At 33.2% G+C, this 23,583-nt stretch overlaps 1 protein-coding gene across 1 annotated transcript in view; it reads right to left on the reverse strand.

Moving 5' to 3' along the window:
• Positions 1–8,746: 8,746 nt before the first annotated feature.
• LOC149486956 (uncharacterized) overlaps positions 8,747–23,583 on the reverse strand; it is a 59,254-nt gene continuing 44,417 nt past the window's right edge. The window contains exons 2-3 of the mRNA XM_089697000.1: positions 10,617–11,667; positions 8,747–9,792 (exon numbers count right to left, since the gene is read on the reverse strand). Coding sequence (XP_089553126.1) covers positions 9,071–9,792; positions 10,617–11,637 — 1,743 coding nt within the window. The 5' untranslated portion in view covers positions 11,638–11,667 and the 3' untranslated portion in view covers positions 8,747–9,070. The remainder of the gene's footprint in view (positions 9,793–10,616; positions 11,668–23,583) is intronic.

Raw genomic sequence — 23,583 nt, forward strand, 5'->3', positions numbered from 1 at the left:
CCTATGTCCCTTTGTACGCTTAAATCTTTGAAACTACGCAACGGATTTTGATGCGGTTTTTTTTAATAGATAGAGTGATTCAAGAGGAAGGTTTATATGTATAATAAGATCCATTAAGTAGTGGAGAAGTACTGTTATTTTTGAGGTTTCTAATGTGATGTCGTAAAAAATTACATTTATTCCGCTTACATTGCAAACGCAGGCTGAACCCTACGAGTTTTATCAAAATAATGTTCTAAGTATTATACACATTGAAAAGGTCTACAGAAAAGTCCGCGATGGTATATGTCTATCTCTTATGGATAACCCACAATAACTTTTTTTTGTCATTTACTTTTTACGACAAATAATGGCTAATTTTCGAAGCGATTTTAACCAATACAGCATTAATCCTTAAGCAATTAAATACCATGGATACATTGTTCATTTAATATAGATCTATATGGCCCTTTACACCGCATGATTTAAGTGAATATTTTCGAAGATATTACAGATTTAAAAATTGCGGGACGTAGCGTTTGCGGCCGCCCGGCTATATATTTTATACCCGTGCGAATTGCGATGCCGGAGCGGGCCGCTATATTTTTATACCTATACAACGTTCACAATTTTTCTGTAGTGTAATTTAGTATCAGCATTGCACCCGTGCGAAGCCGGGGCGGGTCGCTAGTACGTTTATAAATACCTCTTCTATTCCGATTTTTTCCTTTAATAATTGTCTTCTTTACACTGCATTGATTTTTGTGAACCAAATGATCGAATATGCAGTGTTACCGTACACACGCACGTTCATAAATTTTGATTGCTAGACTCATTTGTGTAATTATTCACCAACTGTGAATTACAAGGAGTAAACGCAATTGCAGCAGGGAAACTATGCGATTAATGCTTAATTTCATTATGCGATTCCCGCTAACGTATGTGTAAGATAACTTTGACCTTTTCTGGATTTAAAACAGTAATCTATACTAATATTATAAAGCTGAATATTTTAATATTATAAAGCTGAAGAGTTTGTTGGTTTGAACGCTCTAATCTCAGGAACTACTGGTCCGATTTGAAATATTTTTTCGGTGTTAGATAGCCCATTTATCGAGGAAGGCTATATATCATCATACTGAGACCAACAGGAGTGAAATCGCGGGGAATAGCTAGTATCTACATAATCAGCGAATGCGTGGTAATTTTGCATTAGGTATAGCACTAAAGAATTTTATATTATTCATAAACCTATACGCACAGACAATTTTCAAGAGAACTTTCTGAATCTCTGTGAGATGGCCGGATTAAGTATGAAGTAACTGTAAATAGGATGAGATTTCGCAAATAAGTTCTACATTTCCAAGCAGTATACATTAACTAAGAGATACCAGACTCAGACAAGCGTGATTCTGAAAAATGTAATAATACGGCTCTCTATTTAATAAGATATCTCATATATAACACAAACTACAGACCATCTTGAAAAGACATAAATGTCTATAAATAGGATAAGCATCTGTCGAGAATGGAGCCATCTAAAACTCTCACGGGTAAGAAAATTCAAAGTGGCAGGGAAAAAATCTAGTAGCTACTATATTATAAAGCAAAAACTACACGTAAATGCTGTTACATAGTAAGTAGTGATAACAAGAAAATAGCTCCGTATTCATTGACTCGCAGACATTTCAGAATCACGAGAGAGAATGTTTTGTTCCATTTTCTCATTTTTTGAGATAAAATCTTAAGGAAATATTCTTAAGTAATTTCTCCTGTCGTTATGGTCTCAGCTCCGCTTCGCTATTGTGTTGTGCCTTTACTGTTCCCTTAATATTTTTCTTAGCTAACTCTTGATGAAATTTAGAGTTAGCTGAAATGGCCAGTTTTAAAGATAGCGATGCCACTGACAACGAAAATATAATAGGGACAATCTTTTTTCATAGTAGGTATATTACATTCCGGATTATAATGATACATTATTTATATTACGCATTTTTTCGCAGCTTTTCTCGTTAATCGAGAATATTTTAAGATAATATATTATTTTAAGTCGCTTCATTATAATTTACAATAGGCATAATTAAATAGTGGAAATAAAAAAAAACTAATTATTTGTCGTCAGTATAGCTATAAGTTGAAAACAGGCTTTCCTTTCCAACCTTCGCACTGTTAAAAACTTTTAAATTGCATGGAATAGATCGAAACATAGGTATGCACAGAATATACTGCGTGTGCCGTAGTAATAGTACTTTTTTTTTTGGTAACGGGGAGGAAATCTTCAAAAGATTCTCTCTTTTGGGGGAAAAAGAGAGCATGTGGGATTCTTACCCACTAAAACCTCCTCGACGGCCAAACCCAAAGCATGGTAGCGGGGACTCCGGGATCTCTCGTAGAACGCACCAGAGCTCCCGCATAATATGTACATAGTTGTGTTTTCATACTGCAAAGCCAGCGTAGGTACCCTTTTGATCATCACCTACAATATTCAAGCAAACTATCTCGTACATCCTTAGAGAAATCTTCATATGAATAAATAAACAAATGCGTTTCGTCAAATAGTCGTATTATATTAAATATTTTCATAAGGAGTTGCACGCGACTGTACCGGGTCGCGCCCCACGAGACGTACGGTCGGCAACGGAAGCGGAATTATACATAAATCTCGATTATTGTTCAAACTCACCCGCTTCTGTATTAAACAAACCCTATTTGGGTACTTTTCGCCTGAAATATGTTTTATTATTGCGAATATGGAAAAACGTCTGCAAATTAAAGCGGTGTTTGGTCACGCTTGCACAATTTCAGATATACGACTGAAAATATGGTATGAGTTTACTGATTTATTTTTAAACGTAGGATCAAACATCATGCAATTTTTAATGGACTTTAGGATCTAATTAATTTGAACAAACATTGAAATTATTGAAAGAGAGGCAAAGCTACGAAATTTTTCTAATGCCTTGCTCTACCTACAAATATTTAAATATTATTTATTAACATATTTATTGATTGATAGACATAAGCTAGGAATGTGTCTAAAAACATACATAAATATAAAACACAAATGAGAAAACGACCTACTCCCTATAAAAACAAACGACGACTACGACCTTAATCCTTATTATATAGATATATTCTCCAATCATAACCATTCAAGCTCCGTGCCTAATCTGTAACTCGCAATATGTAATTGCCCAGATCCTATAATAAAGAAATATCAAAATGTAAGCCCCAGAATCCCGCAACCTTGGTTTAAATACCCGTCATACGGCTCGATTACACTGTAATCTTTTTCCCTAATATCCTCCAGAGATTTGCGGGAAGATTATGCAGCTCAAGTGTAACGAAGTGAATTTGTACTGAAATGTGTATATTTATTTTATGGAAGTGCTTGCGAAAATGTATATGTTGATGCTCTGAGTGTACGAGGCATTGTATTATTTTCAGTCATTTGATTAAAAGGTTGATTTGAAAATTGATGTGTCCTTAGATGAATTTTATCATGACTGTACTTTTATCATCGATTATAATTAAAAAAAATGTGTATGCTTGTTAAATTATCACGTCTGCTTTGCTTATGAATATATTATAATACATATCCTCTATTTCCGTCTTTTATTATCTCTGTATCCTTTGTTAAACCTCTCGTTACACAGCGACGTCCTTTTATTTATGGACCTTATCATAAGACGATGGTGAATATTCATGTATACCTACTAATCATCTAATGAACTGCCAGTTCGTACTACATTTATCAATAATAGGCTATTCATCACCTCTATACCGTTCATGTTTCTGACCTGCTATCCTATACACATCCTAAAGCCTGTTTATGGTTAACAATACATACATGTAATTTATATGGGCTGCGTGTGCTGTCGGGTTACCTGTATGTCTGCTTGCATTTCTCATATGTACCTGAACAAGGTCTAATTTGGGCATAAAATGCACAATGTTTTTTGTTTAAATCCTTTGTTACTTGTGGAGAATTGCGTGCGACAGCGTGAAAATTTACATACGTGTGATCAATATAGGTATAGTGTGAGAACCTAAATGGCATATTGGAATACAAGTAAAAAAAACTTAGCATAACTTTTAAACTAAATATCCGGATATGAAGGTAAATGATAGGTAGGTCCCCTTAATACAGGTTATACCTAGTAAGGGGGCCTGAACCCCAATCCAATATGTCAAACTTATGTATGAATTCAAATAAAGATTTTATTTATTTATTTTTTTATTTAATGTTAAAACATAAAAGACCTTGAGTCTCGAATAATGTCAACAAAAGCTTCTTACTACATAATATGTGTGTACAATTATATTCGAAATTGTTTACGTAAATACAATACCTTTCCAAATTCATGTTACGCAATAAAAAAATATTGCTCTTATTACGCTTCTCTTTTCATTATCAAACATATATTTCTCTATTAGATACAAAGAAATATAAATATCCATTCTTGACGAACAAGCAATCTCGAAAATAAAATATTATATTTTCTTATCAATGCTAAAACGAATGAAAAGAAAATCAAAAGCGGTTCCATTGAAAGAGACATTTCAGCTTGACAGTATAAGTCATATTAGGGGGTGTTTATTATTATAGTAGAGCCATTTTAATAGGCAACATTTGACAGTTCAACAAAATTCAAAAACGTAACCTAGTAACGACGACATAGAATAACATGATATTTCGTTTTGTTAGAACTGCACATTTGCTAAACTTTTTTCAATTACGATTATATATTTATAATAATAATGACCGATACAAGTAATTTTAAGATTTAATTTTACTGATAAACCATTCTAAACATAATAAACAATTTCTGAATTGAAGAACTGACGTCGCTACAATTTTGTGTCAATAAACCTTTTTTCTTTTTAAATACCAGAGACGTTACTCTAAAAATCGAAATCTGAAATCTAGAATCGAATGCATTGATTACTTGTGAATAAAAATCATCATAAATTAATAAATTCGATTGACAAATGTTTCAAATCCGTATCGATTAATTCACTTTAATCGATATTTTTAAGCAGGTTACCTCTCTTCGAAGATAAAATTGATAGACGTCAAATGTTGCCTATTAAATTGGCTCAACTATAGTGTTCTGTTTTCGTGAAAACCTTGCATTTTCCAGCCTAGTAAAGACTTTAACTCGACGTCCAAAATTTCGTGATTTATCTTAAATAGATAGCAGCTAATGCCCGCTCATATTTTAAAATATAGTAAGACGCGTTTAAAGAAAGTGGCATTTATTAAATAAATAAATAATACTCATAAAAAGGCAGAGATTTCAATTAAAACTAAAGGTCAAAGTTTAGCAAAGCCATTCTGCGACTGGCATTTAAAATAAAAAGTAAACTCTTAAGCTATTTTTATTCGTTTTTAAACGAAATTCTACTACGTTTTTAGAATTAAAATAACTCTTATTTTGAATATTCCAAACTTTAGATCTAAAGTGAAGTATCTATTTTGGTACGGGATGATTTATATAACTTTATTCTTTATAAAATCGTTTACGCCGTCTATCAGCTGTCTGCTAGAACATTAACAGAATCAAGTCGTGTTTATTTCGCTCTCAGTATGACGAAGGCTTTGAAAAAGCCATTAGCGATAAAAATATAACATCTCCACTTTATAAGTTCATGACATGTATAACGCGGTGAATCCTGCAATTTGAATAATCTACACCAAATACAATTTGCTGTGGCGAATATTGCAAATAGTAACCGCACATGCTTAAGAAGTCTTAAATATTATCCACTAGCGACCCGCCCCGGCTTCGCACGGGTGCAATTGGGTGCAATGCTGATACTAAATACACTACAGAAAAACTTTTAACGTTGTATATAAAAACATAGCGGCCCGGCCTGCCGGTGCCGCCGCAAACGCTACGTCCCGCAATTTTTAAATCTGTAATATCTTCGAAAATATTCACTTAAATTATACGGTGTAAAGGGCCATATAGATCTATATTAAATGAACAATGTATTTAAGGTATTTAATTGGTTAAGGATTAATGCTGTATTGGTTAAAATCGCTTCGAAAATTAGCCATTATTTGTCGTAAAAAGTAAATGACAAAAAAATGTTATTGTGGGTTATCCATAAGAGATAGACATATGCCATCGCGGACTTTTCTGTAGACCTTTTCAATGTGTATAATACTTAGTACATTATTTTGATAAAACTCGTAGGGTTCAGCCTGCGTTTGCAATGTAAGCGGAAAAAATGTAATTATTTACGACATCACAATAGAAACCTCAAAAATAACAGTACTTCTCCACTATTTAATGGATGTTATTATACATATAAACCTTCCTCTTGAATCACTCTATCTATTAAAAAAAACCGCATCAAAATCCGTTGCGTAGTTTCAAAGATTTAAGCGTACAAAGGGACATAGGGACATAGGGAAATAGGGACAGAGAATGCGACTTTGTTTTATACTATGTAGTGATGATGCATGCATCATGTAATGCTAGGCGTCCATTACAGGCGGATCGGGCCGGGCCGCATCGCAACGGGCCGTCTCTAATGGACGCGCTGTTTGCTCCTGCGTCCACCTGTACGGGGCGCGGCGGATCGCCTAGGCGGATTTTATCTAACAGACGCTCGCCGCTCACATCCGCCTGCCTGCGTCCACTAGACGGGTCGGGGCGGGCCGGGCCGCAGCGCACCGCCGGCAGAAATCCGCCTGCGAAGCGATATCCGCCAATGCGTTGCGGCCCGCCCCGGCCCGATCCGTCGCTAATGGACGATGTTTCATACAAAACATAGGCCGGCGTATTTTTGCGTTGCGATGCGGCCCGGCCCGATCCGCCTAGTGGACGCCAGCCATTAGATTTAATGTGAAAACGAATTTTATAAATATAAGCACTAATGTTAGAAAGTAAAACATACTTTTTAATGATTTTGAATTAGGATTGGATAGGGGTTGTCATACAACATACAGGTAAATGGTTAAAATATTTTAACTGTTGACGTTGTGTAATATTTATGTGCAAATTACTGATAGGGGCATATTCATGGAATCTGCTGAACCATGATATATAATATTTTATCCAGCTATATCTGACATTGTTAGAAATATACTTTAAGAATTTTCTGTTTGTATAGATAGATTTCTTCAAAAGAGCTGGAAAAATTATCAAAATCGGTTAAGTGCTTTCCTTCGAAGCTTATTGCATAGGTAGTTAGATATTAAAAATGGCAAAGAATGAAGCTGCGAAACATAATAGATTAGCATAGCTGACAGCTGTTCAGTCTAGATTAATATTAATAAAGATGATTTCAGTTATTGGTCTCTTGTTTTTATATTACTGTAACAAATCTCGTGTAAGAATACATAATAGTAAGGGTCTAATTTGTGTATAATAATACCACAGACTAATAATAATATACTACGTATATAATACCTACTATATTGGGATATTAGTCAATCAAAGCACTCACAACTATATTCTCATACTTAGGTATATTGATGTATGTACCTTTATCTACTAATATAGAAATTATAAGGAAATAATTATTACCAGTCAGATTTCAGGAAATAAGCACCATCTCTCCTTGTCTTCAAATAAGAATATTATTCTCATTGCAACCCTTTAAAATATAAAAAAATTATTATGATTCGATATTTTTATTCCTACCAATTACCATTTCATCTTTATATGTATAAACCATAAAAACCATAACGAGGCACATGCAAATAGTAATTTCTCTACTAAATTTATCTCGTAGCATATTCAAAGGAAAATATAAAAGATACTCGAAAATATCCTAGAATATTTTAAAAATAAACTTATGCAAACTAGAATAATTTACGATCCACTCTTGATATTATATTTTATGCACATGAAACTCTGTCCATGTTTCGTATTAAATATTATGTTTATTCATATCAGTTCAGAAAATTTTATATTTTACATGTTCTATAATATTAAAAAATACAAAAAATAAACAATTACGTTCATACCAACGTATGGATTATAAAAATACCTAAATTAATTTCCTTTAGTATTCTGAAAAAAAACTACAAGATAATTTAAAAATTTCGTACAGCGCCATCTTACAACAAAGCTTTGAACTAGTAAGAAAAGTTTTTCTATGTGCAAGGTGGAAACCATAATTTCGTTACTATAACGTGATACATATGCTAAACAATAGATGGCGCTGAATAAGAAATTTAATATTTAAACTTCAGAGCCATGTCTATAACTTTTAAACCATCGTTTAACTGTCGTTTTGTTCTTTCTTATATCAAAGATTTGTGAGTGAAAGAACTGCTTTTATAAATAAAACTAGCGGTCCGCCCCGGCTTCGCCCGTGGTACATATTTCGCAATAAAAGGTAGCCTATGTTCTTTCTCAGGGTCTAAAGATTATCTGTGCCAAATTTCATCAAAATTGGTCCAGTAGTTTATGCGTGAAAACCATACATACATACATACATACAAACCTTTCCTCTTTATAATAAGAAAGAAGAAGAGTATAGAAGAGTATAGAAGAGTATAGATGAGTATAGATTACTTGTGTTATAAGTCTACTGACTGTTTTATGTTTTATGATAACTACAATGAATATTTAATGTGCGGTTTTTAGGACTATAACCGCAAATTATCTGAGGTTTTACTTCTGCATAAGAAGCTTTTACATTTATTTATATATAAATATATCAGATCTAAGAAATAATATATTATTTTTTATAATATAGTTTTATTATCATGGAAAGGAATAATGAAAACAACTAGAATTAAGTTATCGTTTATTACCTTTAGTGACTGTGAGAGATTAAAATATTATACTTAGTATTACATATTTACCACATTTTCTGAGCTAAACATACATCCAGATCTCATTATTTACGTATAATCTCATTTATTTACTTGATTCATTTATAATATAAATAACCACATAGATACGCAAAATATTAGCAGTTTTATAACCAAGTCTTATTATATTACTTATCAACACATACTTGTTTAAATAGTCAGAATAAATCTACCAATTAATAATTCTAGCTCAACTGATTCAGCAATTAAAATTGTACACTTATAATAATGTTTATAAATAACTTAATTTAATTACAGTAATAATCTAAAACTAACGATTACAAGGAGTACTGAAACACAGCCTATATTTATATTTCCACTATTAATACTATTGGGTTTATCTTCAATTTTATCTTGAATGCTTCTGTGTGCTTTAATTTTATCCGGTTTTCCTTCATCCGATGCCATATCATGATCGTCAAAGAAACCATTATTCATGGGTTTAGCTGAAACAGTTGATAAACGACTGGTTGTGTATGAATTTTGCTTTTTATCGTTAGTCTTTTCAATATTTTCATACACGTGTGGAAGTTTCGTTGTAATAGTATTTTGCAAGGGATTTTTTGTTACTCTATCAATTATAGGTGTAACCGCAGTCGACATTGGTTTATTAGTCGTTACAATTTTGGTTGTTGTTGCATCTAATTTTGCTTTCGGTTTCGTGTTATCAACATCTGATTTGAGGAGGTTATCGTAATTTGCTGAGCAGTTGAGAAGGAATCGCATGTCAATATAAAACAGTTTTCCATTCAATTGTGTATCATCGTAATATTCATAATCGTTCCCTTGTACGTCGCCATCTTCTACGTCTTGTGAGTTTTTCTCGGCTTCAACTGTTTTCGTCCATTTTTCTCTGATTTCTGTGCTCGGAACGCACTTTAAGTTTTCGATAGCTAGCTTCATGTGTGGGCTCTGCGTGTTGTTCATTAGAGACATGAACCAATCCAGACGACAGTCGCAAGGGAAGATGTTATCTGAAATTGAGAAAGATATAATGTAGAACTCGATTGTATTCTAATGCATTTTTGTGATCTGTTACATCATGATAAATAATAAATGTACGTAGAGATTAAACTGTGTCGTGATGGAAATAAATAAAATCTTGTTATGCTTATTAATTGATGTTTGTGAAAGTCTAACGGGTAACAGAAATAAAAAGTGGGTAAATTTATTTGTTTATAAAAACTAGGTTTCTGCCCACGACTTCTGTCTTGGAACTACATTAACTATAAAACTGACGTCAAACAAAAATAGACTATGCAAAGTATGCCCCCTTTTCCCATTAAAGGATGAATTTTTAGAAATCCTTCATCCATCTTAATTCACAAACTCCTATTAGCTATTTATAGCATTTTTAGCGTACCATATTTAACGTCAAAACTGACGGAGATTCAGATTATAATGGTTTTTGCCACTAAGTTACCACTGCACACTATAAAAAGGTGCATAGAGCAAAATTTCCAGTTACTTTTGTTAAAATTTTGGTCTGTGCATTGAAAGTCATATCAATCAGTAAGTCAGGCATTAAGTCGGTTGTCCTTTTTAAATATTACACTTTTGAGGATTGTGAATTGATTTTATACCACACTCCTACGACTTATTATAAATTCATTAAACGTCTTTATAATTATTGTTATGCTTTGCTATCAAATCCTACGACCATTACGCGATAAACTTGAATTTGTGTTAAGAATACGTTTAACAAAATTTTCAACATTTGATTTTAAAATAGCAAATCGATTATAATAAAGATATCAAATAGGACCATTCTAAAAGTGCAATTTTATAATTTAGTTACCTTCGACATCTAAACTGCTGACATTATTGTATAAATTCTCCAGTAGAGGCGCCATAACATCTTCTTCCAAGTGTTTTATCTGATTGCCTTTAAAACTAAGCATCCTCAAAGATTTTAAACCAATAAATATTTTTTCATTCTTTATTTCAGACAGCGCATTGTGTGCCATTGACAATCCTTGAAGTCTGCTTAAACCATTAAATGCTTTCTCATCGAGCATTTGTATTTTGTTTCCATCCAAATTCAATGACTGTAGGTTTTTCAACGGTAAAAATGTATTGTCGCCTATTACTTCCAAACTGTTGCTGCTAAGGTCCAATTTCTCCAACTTCTTTAATCCCGAAAATGTCTCGCTGTTCAAACTAAACAAGTTGTTTCTATCGATTTCTAGTTCCCTTAAATTAGATAAATGCACGAAAGCTCTATCGTGTATCGTCGTTAGTTTGTTTCTTGTCAAATAAAGTTTTTCTAAAGATGGCAGATCCACAAACACGTTTCTGTTGATTTCTACAACATTATTAGAATCAAGAGTGAGTATTGTGAGATCTCTGTGATGTGCGAAAGCATTGGTTTTCAAAACTTTTATCTGATTATCCCTTAAAGTCATTTCTTCGACAAATGTTAAGTTTGCAAAATCAAATGATTCGACTGTATCAATCGTGGCGTATTTCACTTCAAGTTTTAGGAGTGATTTCGTGTATTTTAAAGCTTGTGTCGGGATGTATTTTAATACGATACCCCTAGTGTTTGTGAAGGATAGCTTGTGTACGTTCTCCAGTTCTAAAAATTCGTCCCAATTGGGATCTTCTTGTGCAACTCCCTCAACAGTAGGATAGCATTCAGCGCTGCGTACCAGCTCGGGGTCATGGGAATCTCGATTGCAATAACATTGTATTTTATTCGTGTTATTGAACACTGGATCGCATAGATGTGATTTTGTTTCGCGTTTCTGGTGGTGCGTTCTGGCTTCTGCGATGATGAGCGTCGCGCACAGGAGAATACATAGCCTCGTAGCTGTCATTTTAATCGGTCACAGGTTCATATACACCACCTGGAAAGTAGAGAAAGGTATATATTAATTAAAGTAACAAATAAAAATATAAGTAATGATATAAAGATTTTCATCGCTCTCAATTATTTAATACTAGCTTTCCACCCGCAGCTTCGCCCGCGCAGTCAAAGAAAAACCCGCATAGTTCCCGTTCCCGTGGGATTTCCGGGATAAGACCTATCCTATTTCCCGGGATAAAAAGTAGCCTATGTCCTTTCTCGGATATCAAAATATCTCTATACCAAATTTCATGCAAATTGGTTCAGTAGTTAAGGCGTGATTGAGTAACAGACAGACAGACAGAGTTACTTTCGCATTTATAATATTAGTATGGATTTATAAGGATCTATTTATAAAATATATTTACACTTGGTATAGAAACATAAACAGCACGCTATCATAACTAACATTACTGCTTCTTTATTAGCATTGTAAGGTACATATTTGAATGCATATTATTTTGATCGTTTATTTTATACTAAACCAATAAATAAATAGTGTGGTACTAGTTAAATCTATACGTTTATCACACAATTTCGCGTTTCTCAGGAAATCTGACTCATTTCTAGGTTGGTGTTCAGTGTTCACGTACACTGAACACATCAGGGATGTGACTTCATGCTGTATAAACATCCTAATATAAATATTACTTCAATATTTGTTATTAGAATAGATTTGCATAATAATTTTATGAAAACCGCAACTTATTCACATATTGTTATACATTATAAGTATACTTAATTAGGACTTGATTCAATGAATGATGAAATTGCGCTTTGTATAATTATGGATGAGGGCATTAAAATTTGGTTTGTAGGCATATGTATTCGTAGGTGCTAATTCTTGTAATTCTCTGAATATAATAACCATGTTGAATATTTTAATATAGTTATAGTCTTTGTTTTATTCAACAAAACGATAATCTAGTCAACAATTAGACTAGGTTGGTAATCTCTATACCTAGCTATCCTATGCTATGTACAAAAATACTTATTGTATATAAGTACATACTTTATATTTATTATACCTACATGGAATATAATTATAGGTAAATAATTAAGCATGAGTTTAAATTATATCCTAATCTAAAAATATTATAATTGGTAGTTTTCCTTCTATCTTTTGTAGAGTTGGTCGATGTTGGAAATTCTGAATTTGGCAAAAACTATTGTATTCTCGTTTATATTGTTATTTTGCGATATATTTGTGTGTTATTAGCATAACATTTAAGTGGGCTTACGAGATGACATAATGGTAATAATATTTCTACATAGGTACCTACATTAATGCTTAGATCATCAAATAATTTTATGTACAAAAGCTTTAAAGAACGATAACACAGCAGCCCACTTAGTGCGAGAGTTCTTTAGTAAAAAGGTGAAAGTAATACAAAGAATAGTATATAATAGTATAGAATAGCCCACCGTATTAGTAAGATGAAGTGGCGTTGGGCTGGGCATATAGCCCGCAGAACCGATGGCCGTTGGGGCAAAAAGGTTCTCGAGTGGCGACCACGTACAGGACGTCGCAGTGTGGGACGGCCTTCAACGAGGTGGACAGACGACCTGATCAAAGTGGCGGGGAGCCGCTGGAGTCAGGCCGCTGGTGATCGGTCGTTATGGAAATCTTTGGGGGAGGCCTATGTCCTGCAGTGGACGTCTTAAAAGGCTGGAACGGAACGGAATACAAAGAATAATTTTGAATCAAATTAAATAATTATAATATAAAATAAAGTAAGTACATTTTCCGTAAAAGTAATTCGAATGTAAGTCGTAATTCACTACAGACTATTCACACATTATCACGCCTTTTCACAATTAAATTGTTTTAAATATTTAACGGGCTTTTATAATTTGCTAGGTACTTATATATAAGGTTCATGTCATTTTCATTGTTACAAACTTACTAATTTAATTTCTTTATCAAAAATATTAAGAACATAAGTTTTGTCAATAATACAAAACCACCGTCCGACGCGTGCGTGACTCTACTGTATTAATTCTAGGCTGAAGTTAATCAAAATTATTTCACAATTTAAAACCAATATAACTTACTTATTTTATATATAATTACTTCATAATTTATTGAATTTTCGTCTATTTGTCACACATTTATCTAAATTACAGTCTTATCTCATACGCATTTATTTTTAAGATTATGTCATTCCAATACTCTTGCCAGCGCCCACACTTACATAAAACGCGAATTTATAATATATGACTTTTAAATGTAAATTAAATACGTCAATGAAGAAAACTCTGCTATTATAAACTTGCAAAAAGTTTTAAAAACCTTTAAAACTAAAATACTTTTGAGTTTTTCCGTACCGGATCTCAGGCGCCAGTCTTATCAATATTCTTCTTACTCAAAATAAAATATTTTATTCATATTTCCATGAACTAAATAATTAAAATTCTATTCATTATTAATCGATTGTATATCGGCGAATTGTTAAACAGTTTGATCAGTGCAAAATAAACTCATAAATTTATTACAACCGTTAACATAATGGTTATGAAGATTGAAGATATATAAATATTGTAAGAAAATGTACTTGGATTAAACTATAATTATTATTTATATAATATTATATTAATCTTATTTTTTGGTTTGTGTACTTACTACCAACAAATAAGAAATACTTTTTAATTACTTTCAGCGTGTACTCTTAATTTATTTCTTATGTACTTAAATACATTAAATGTAGAGCCAACAAAAAGTAATTTTCAAGCGATTTGTTTCCTAAATTATAAGGACATACTTATAAAAAATCATTATAAAATATTCTTCATAATAAGGTATTAAGTAGACTTTAAAAAAAATAATCACATTTACTAAATAGTAAAAGCTTCCTAAGATTCAACCAAAACTTTTACCGATGTAATTTTTCCATACGAAACCTTCAGATCTAATCCTCACCGTATATTTTAATACAGTCCCGATAGAATATAGATGGTTTAGATAATCTCCATATTTCACTGTCGAGCGCTGATTCACGTCGAAACACTTTATCGCGATCCGGGTTATTCAAACGTACTACGCGATTTTTGGCGGCTTCTCTCTGCCGCGTGATTGATTATGCTACCGTACATTCCTATATCAGTGTGTAAACTGCTTCCGTGTTTATAGTGACCAAAACAACTTCTACTTATTATCAATAAAATGACCAAAACGTCTTTATGTTAAAACCTATGTGGATCTCTTGATGGTCGTAATTAGAAACGTTTCTTTCGACTATAGGACCTAGGATCAGTTGAAAGTAACGTTATGATACATACATAGTTTGATAAATAATCATCATTATGTCAATAAATATAAAATGTAAGTGTAATAGGGAAGGAAATAAAATAAAATAAGTGTAGGAGAACATCTTTCACGTGATATATAAATATATTCTGCTAGAGTCTGTTTCAATATATGCGTTATTTAATTCCCCAATATGGCTAAAACGATTTACTAAACCTAATAATATACATAAGTATTTGTAGGATATAGACCGTATGTTATCCTAATTGAAACCGAGCGAAGTTAGGAGTTCAGATAAATAAGGGTCAAAATCACCTTATATTACTTGGGTAGTTTTAGAATTGCTGCTAAAAAAGCGAAGGTAGAAAACCCGCCTAAAACTTCAAATGTATCTTCAAACGCAATCACCTGTGGAGCATGTAAAATTCAAACATTTTCTCTCTACCGTATTCCAAGTTGGAGTAAATAAACTTACTTTCATATATCCGTGTACGCCGTATTTTGATTTAACTTTTTTAATTTGTTCAACATTTCAATAAATATCAGAGAATAAACAAAGCCGTATGCAGAAATTGCTTTATATCTGTATTAGGTAGATCTCGACGTTCAGAAACCGCAATCGTGATTTCCAATTATTCAAACGTCCTAGTTTTTGAAACAGTGACATGTTTACAACGATACGTCCACGTTTTATGTTACACTAACTAATTAGTTCGTCTATGAATAGTACTAGGCCAGCCTGAATGTCCTAGATAGAGCCTTTTCTATATGAATGAGTCAGAATAACGACCTAAACGAAGATAATTGTAGGCGAGGATCATGCCACAAATAAATGTTTTTAATATATTATTGCTATTTAATATTGTACTAGGTATATTTATTTTTAGAATATAAAGATTGATATTTTTTATCACACAAAATAAAATTTCATAGAGCTGCCCTGCTGCTTAGGAATTCATAAATATTGTTATTTAAGCTCTACCTAACGCTTAAACAAACAATGCAGCTAAAATTTAAGCTTTGAGAATAATTACAAACACTATGCTTGCACAACGCAGTAAAATTAAACGTTGAAAAAGATTCGAGCGACGTGTAAAACATTTTGTTGCAAAATACACAACCTTCAAGAAAACATGAGAAACATTTGTCATTAGTACGTACTTTGCTGTGTTCTTTGGTTGTTTTATTCATTTTCGTATCTGTTGCCTTCAATAAACAAGTATTGAAAGGTTAAATACATGGGTATTTAAAAACATGAGTATTTTTATACCAACTGATAAAAAATATTATAAAAGAATGATAGTCGGCTTGAAAACCTCATCTTTTTTTTAAGTTGGTGAAAAATACGCTTACCATGGTGAATAGCTGAACCGTGCTTTTGTCAAATCTTATGTCCACAATAGAAAAACGAACAAGTTAGTTGGACTTATAAGTTCTTGGCTATGCAAACGAAACACACTGCTCCGTGCTCATAAGCACTCACTACAATTAGTTGCTGATGTGTTACCAACCTCAAATGGTATTAGTAATGGGAGAAATTGTAGAATAAGCACAAGAAATATTCCAAAATATATAACCCTCCCAACCCATTGCATATTGGTAGAATATATACATATAATGAATAGTATTCGGTAAAGGGTTTCCAAATCAATTCTGTAGATAAGTACCTATTAGCGACCGAAGAGAAGTAGCATAAGAAGGAGCTAGTAATCATAAAAGTTCCTAATATAACTTAAGGTTAGGGGCCGTTCAAGTATTACGTAAGCACCAAGGGGGGGTAGGGGGGTCTCTGTTTTGCTTATTTTGGATGACATGGGGGGTGGGGGGGTCTAGATGATGATTACGTCATCGTTAGCAATTTAAGTTTTTTCGGGGATTCCCGCAAATAATACATATGCGTAGGCACTCGCTTTGAAAACTGATTAGGGGAATTACCGCGCATTATGGCTGGTTCACACTTTGATTAGTGCGAGTGCAGATGATTAGTGCGAGTGCAGGTGTGTAGTGCGAGTAGTGTCCAATTCAACTGCGAGTGCAGGTGATTAGTGCGAGTGCAGACAATGGTGAAATTCGCGACGCTACACACTACGCTAAACACTAAACACTAAACACTCCTGTCCAGACGTGTTTAGGCAGGCACACTGCGAGTGAGGGGGAAGGGAGGGCGCGCGGGACGTGGCTACTCGCAGTCCACTCGCAAAAAAATAGAACACGCTTCTATTCACTTTACTACACAGCCTACTAAACAGTCGCACTAAACAGTCGCTGTCCACACGTAATACTACTCATCACCTGCACTCGCACTAATCAAAGTGTGAACCAGCCATTAGGGAAATTACCGTGCGCTATTCACTTGTCTAATAATTATTCACTCTCGTGCCGGCCGGCTGCAAGTGCGCATCTATCAGTATTGTTTTGTTTGGATTCTAAACGTATTGTAAGCATTGAAAGTTATCATTTGTGTTTATGTTGATGCAATTAGCCAAAGTTTAACGTTTTAATTATTTAAATTTAAATATCTTATTAGAATGTCATATCATATAGACAAATCTAAGTTATACCAAAAACCGCTCGAAAGTTTAAAAAAATCTGGGACGAAAGTGCAAAATGTACAAAAGTTAGTTAGCGAAGTTTGGCGAAATTATAAATTACAAGCAAAGTCAGATAAGGAACTAGATATTATTGTAAGAGAATTGAAGAAGAATTGCAAGCGGCGACTAAAAATAAATCCAATCTGCTTCATTTTTTTTCCAAGGTGAGTAAAAAAAAGTAAACACGTCTACAGAGGGAAAAGTTAGACCTGTAAGAGTCGCTGCTCGTCGTGCTAATGAACTGATGTGCATTATTCAAAATTTAGAGCACCAAGATGTTGAATGGCTCAATGAGAGTGACGTAGACATTCCAAAATCGGATGAAAGTGAGCAGACTCACAACACTGAGCAGCAATCCAATGTCGTCGATAACTTAGAATCATGGATTCAGGTTTCATGGACTGAAGACTGTTAATGTGTTCCAAAAATATTCTTTATGTTAGTTATGTTCTTTATATTTTCTGATTATATTTTCATGAATTTTCCTATTTTAAAAATAACAATTTAAAAAAATATTTATTACTAAAAATGTTTACGTAAGCATAGGGGGAGGGGGTAAGAGCTTTGCTTACTTTTGATGACAAGGGGGGCGGGGGGGTAAAAAATGGTAAGAAATCTGCTTACGTAATACTTGAACGGCCCCTTATACCACAGTATTACAATATTATTATACAATATACATACTCTGATTATGACATGACATGCTGACATGCTAGCTCACAGCAATGAAAGCGATATATTTTGTATAAGTTTGTATAAATTTAGAAATATGATATTGTTATTTCTTAGTTATGAAAAGTGATGTAATTTTGGTGAGTAACTGCCTTGTAATGTTTTGGGTATACATACCTACATACCTGTAAATTACTTGTGATGAAAAATAAATAAATAAATAAATAAATAAATTACGCTAGAATACGTATGATACGTTACGACGACACGACACAATAGATTTTCTATTGTGTCTGTGATTCCGGGGCCTGAGTTATTACTTGTAACTCTTGCAATTTTATATTCAACTATCCGGTAAAGAATCTTCATAACTTATGGCTCTATCATTGAAAAGCAACGCCATATAATTTATTTTATTTTATTTTATACACTTTATTGTGCTGCCAACATAACAAAAGTGGGTACAATAGGACTTAAACTAGTACAAACAACACAGAGGGCGGCCTTATTACTAACAAGTAATCTCTTCCAGGCAACCAACAGATTGTGTGAAAAACAATATTACTACAGCGGAGGTAGGTAAAAAGTTAAACATAAATAGACGTTACTAAAAATACAGTCATAATATACACACTAAAATAAGATAAAATATACCATACCAAAAGATATAGAATACATATAATAATATAATGCTATAAATAAAATAAATATAATAATATATAAATACATCATAAAAATATAAACATAATATACTATAAAATATACTACAAATACAAAATACTATATCGATTCAAACGCAAGATTTAAAAAGTGGTCACGTATGAGGCTCTTAAATTTAGATAGAGTTTGAGCTTGCCTTATGGGTATAGGTAAGGAATTCCATAGATTAATAATGAACATTTTTAATTCATAAACCCTTCTGTTAAATATAAAACAAGGAATTTAGTTCTGTATTGTATTCTATTAAATAAGTATTTTACTATAGGTACATTAATTATACGTATATATGTCGTGGCCATATCGTAGATTTGCTCATTTCATGATATGATCGATCATTTCACGAAATGGTCGCATTTCATGAAATGGCCAACATAGTTTGATCAGATCGTTAAATCGTCAACGTTTCACGATTTGGCCATCCACATTTGGCCAGATCGTATAAAATATAAAGAGTCCATAAAATATTAAAATTCAGACTATTCTAAAAACTTGTTTAATGTCATTCAAGTTAGTGCCGCGGCAGCGGCCGGCGAATGCTAGAAGCGAATCGTTTTTGCAATAAAAAACAGTTAGGTTAGGTTAGGTTAGACTTTGATAAACAACGCACGAGCCGAGCGAGCAAAGCGAGCGTGCCGCGGCAGCGGCCGGCGAGTGCCAGAAGCAGAATCGCTTTTTAAAAAACGCACAATTATAATACTATAGTAGGATATATAAATATATATCCTAAAAGAAAAAATGCGTCTTAAATTATTTTATTTAAGACGCATTTTTTCTTCAATACATATAAGATATCCACATTTTCCATAGTACTCGAACCGTCGTAAATTCTTTGCTATGAATTTCTTCATATTGTTATTAAACGAATTATGAAGTTTTTAACTGCGAATAATTAAATTTTCGCCAGCGGCCGCCATCTTATCACATAAACACAGAGCTTGCAGCGCCTCTACCAATGATTAATGTAACTATTTTAAGATATGATCAAATAATTTTGATCATTTCATGAAAAAACCGCGCGATTAGTTGGCCATATCGTGAAACGATTTCTTATCATTGATCTGATCAAGCCACATCATGATGTGGCCAAACTAAATTGGCCATTTCACGAAATGCGACCATTTCGTGAAATGGCCAGTCATATCATCATGAAATGAGCAAATTTACGATATGACCACGACATATAAACGCCATTAAAGAACTTATCACATAAAGACAAGTATACTAGTGAGAACCACATGCAGTATTAACTTTACGTTACATGCTTCATCCATTAGGAACTTACTACGTTTAAGCGTGAATTTGTTAATTTATAAGCAGAACTGTAGCAAGTTAAGGACTGGATACAATCAGTGGTTCTGTAATATAATAATAGTGCGATATAAAGTTCTGGTTTGTTCTATTATAATTGTTTTTGGGTAATTAGAGAGACCCCTTTGAGAGTTTAGTTCGTGGCGATTATTTATTTTTGTATTTAAAAACAGACTTAATAATTTTGTCAATTATCGTAGTCATATTTTGCAGTTCTATCAGCACAATTTAAATGTATTTTAAGCAACTACAAAAAAGGTGAGCTTCAATTTTTCCCTGTATCTTATTACAATGTAGGTACCCTAAAAACTTTTAAAATATCCAGAATGACTCATCGTGAGTGCTTAAAGTCTCCCTCTCGTGTAGTTTACTAGTCTGTGGATAATTTATAAGTTTAGCAGAACTTATGCAAGCTGTCTAGACCGGATTTGAACATGAGGGTCGACTGGCGGTCAGTGAAGAAACTGCGTTAATCTCAGGATATGGAAGTATAAGCCTCAATAAACTGTACCCTGGCTTATGGGATGATTGCGGTAATAAAGATGAATATTATGAGATATTACTTTTTTCTTTTTAGGATGGTGTTTATATAAAATTACATGATGATTGCAATAGAAAAGGAAAACGAAGTGTGAAATATTTTGTTTAAAGATTTCTTTGGTTGTAAAAATTAGGATTCATACTTCAATAATAAAACGTCCATGAAATCATTAAAGTACACTGAATTTATCCACAAGCTTTGTGACAGTCAGTAAATATCATTATTATTTGACGAGGCCAACAAATCATATAATAACATAACAGAAGGGGATTTGATTTGCCTGAATTTTAAATAAAGCCAAATTGAATCGCTCATTACACTAATAACAAAATAGTCAAGCAAATATTAAATCAGATTTTATTCAGGTAGGTTATAATTAAACGTATTGCAAAGTTGTTAATTGGTATCGCCAGTTCCCTGTTTCAGGTAATTAGATCAACTTGTCAATTACTCACGCTGTATCCAATCAATATTCAATGTAATTGTAGCTGATACTTATGAGCTTAACATAATGTATCACCTACTTAATATTATAAATGGAAGTTTATGCTAATATTTGGTACGCACAGTTAATTTTATGGCATAATTGTGAATTAGACTGGATTGTATGCTATTATGACTATTTGAAAGAGGACTATAATCTCCATTTGTAGCAGTTTAAATTCACATTGTTTAGATTGGAAAAGTTTTTGGACAGTAGTCCAGTCGTTACGTATACTAAGAACTGCATTCAAGCAGAAGCAGTAGCAACGTGAGTAACAATCCTAACATAACTAATTATGCATTACGCTATTATACGCGTCGTTACGATAGAATAATAGACGCTATTGGTCAAGATGTTCTAGAAGCTCTTGAAATAATATTATCAAGCCTGAAGTGTCCTCTAGATGCTTAAAATAAAAAGAGTAGAACAAATTCGATCAGTGAGATAGGTCCGTGTGCGTCCCAGCGGTCCCAGCTTCGGTAAAGTGAAAGATGCGCGATTATTTTTGTATTCTTTCGCATCTTTCAAAATATATTTTACTAGCGGTACCCGGCACCTTCCATGGTACATACGAGTATATAACCTACTAGTGGTCCGCCCCGGCTTCGCCCGTGGTACATATTTCGCAATAAAAGTTAGCCTATGTTCTTTCTCAGGGTCTAAAGATTATCTGTGCCAAATTTCATCAAAATCGGTCCAGTAGTTTATGCGTGAAAACCATACATACATACATACATACAAACTTTTCCTCTTTATAATATTAGTATAGATAGCAATCAGGGATCACGTTCATATCCATCAGAGAAAGAAATTTTGTAGTACTTACTGAGCGGGTTCAAACAAACTACAGCTTTAGTTTATTAAAAAATAGATTAGGTACCTACTCATTTGATAAGCGCGTGGGATCATTAGTCTTTTACAATCTTCCTGTACTGTCTCACCACAACACCTGCTTACATATCACTTACCATCGGATGCGGCAAAGGAGATCGTGCCAAAAACTACAGTCTTTATATTTCGTCATAGTTGAATGGCACAATGGTTTTGAGATTTGCGCAAATAATATACTTTATGAAGCTAAAAATAACCAACGTAATCCATTAAAACAAAACATTTTAAAAGCCCAATTCAATAAACATAATATTATTATTTATTTATTTATTTATTTATTTAACACTTTATTAGTTGTACAATCAGGAAAACTTAAAATTACTTACAGCTAAAAAACAGAGTACAACTAACTTGGCGGCCTTATCACTACGTAGTGATCTCTTCCAGGCAACCACGGTAAAAGGTAACGAGCAAAAAGGTACGCGGGACGAGAACAGGAAAAAAATAAATAAAATAATAATAATAATAGCAAGAAAAACCAAGAAAAAGAAGAGTTTTTTATCATACAAACATGTGTCTACATAAATTAATACATATCTAAATATATATAATATCATATACTTACATACATGTACAAAGATAATAAATATAAATCTACATAGACGCATACATAAATAAAATAAATAGGTATACATACAAATTATATATATACATAAATATTATATATCATATTCTAATTCTGAAGGAAACACACCGATATTAAATAAAATACCTATATATATAAATGCCATGCATATCAATACATATATACTACTACATACATGTAAAATAATAAAAGAATGTTACTGATCCGGATCAACAGCGGAGAGAAAGTGTTGTCTCACAAGATTTTTAAACCCCGAAGCGGTCCTGGCTTGTCGAATGTTTAACGGCAGAGAATTCCATAACTTCACGGAAATTGCTGCGAATGACTTGCCATAGAAATTTGTGCGTCGGCATGGAACACGCAAGATAAGTCTGTCCTCAGAGCGAAGTGAATAGCTTTCATTGCGCAAGAAGGAAAAATTGGACTTGAGGTAGGAAGGAGCAGAGGGATTAAAAAGGATGCGGAACAGTAGTTGCAAATAGTGTAGATCCCGGCGAAGTCGGATAGGGAGCCACTTGAGCTTTTTCCTGAAAGAAGAAACATGGTCATATTTTCGAAGGCCGAAAATAAATCTAATACAGAAATTTTGAAGACGCTCAAGTTTATCAAGATGCTCGGCTGTTAAATCAGGAAAACATGCATCAGCGTAATCAAGTATGGGAAGGAGAAGGGATTGCGCTAGCGTAATTTTAGTAGGAATAGGCAAGAAGTTACGAAGCCGCCGGAGCGTAGCAGAAGCAGCATATATCCTACGGCTTAGTTCCTGGATATGGAAAGACCAAGATAAAGTTTGGTCAAGCAACACACCTAAATTTCTGACTACCGTTTTGTAAGGCAAAGCAACGTCACCAATTTTAATGTTTGGCAAAATGCCCCA

The sequence above is a fragment of the Colias philodice genome, chromosome 7, assembly GCF_061535455.1.
Source record: "Colias philodice isolate Cphi_HAF_F1 chromosome 7, ilColPhil1 Martin Lab GWU primary, whole genome shotgun sequence".
NCBI classification, from domain to species: domain Eukaryota; kingdom Metazoa; phylum Arthropoda; class Insecta; order Lepidoptera; family Pieridae; genus Colias; species Colias philodice.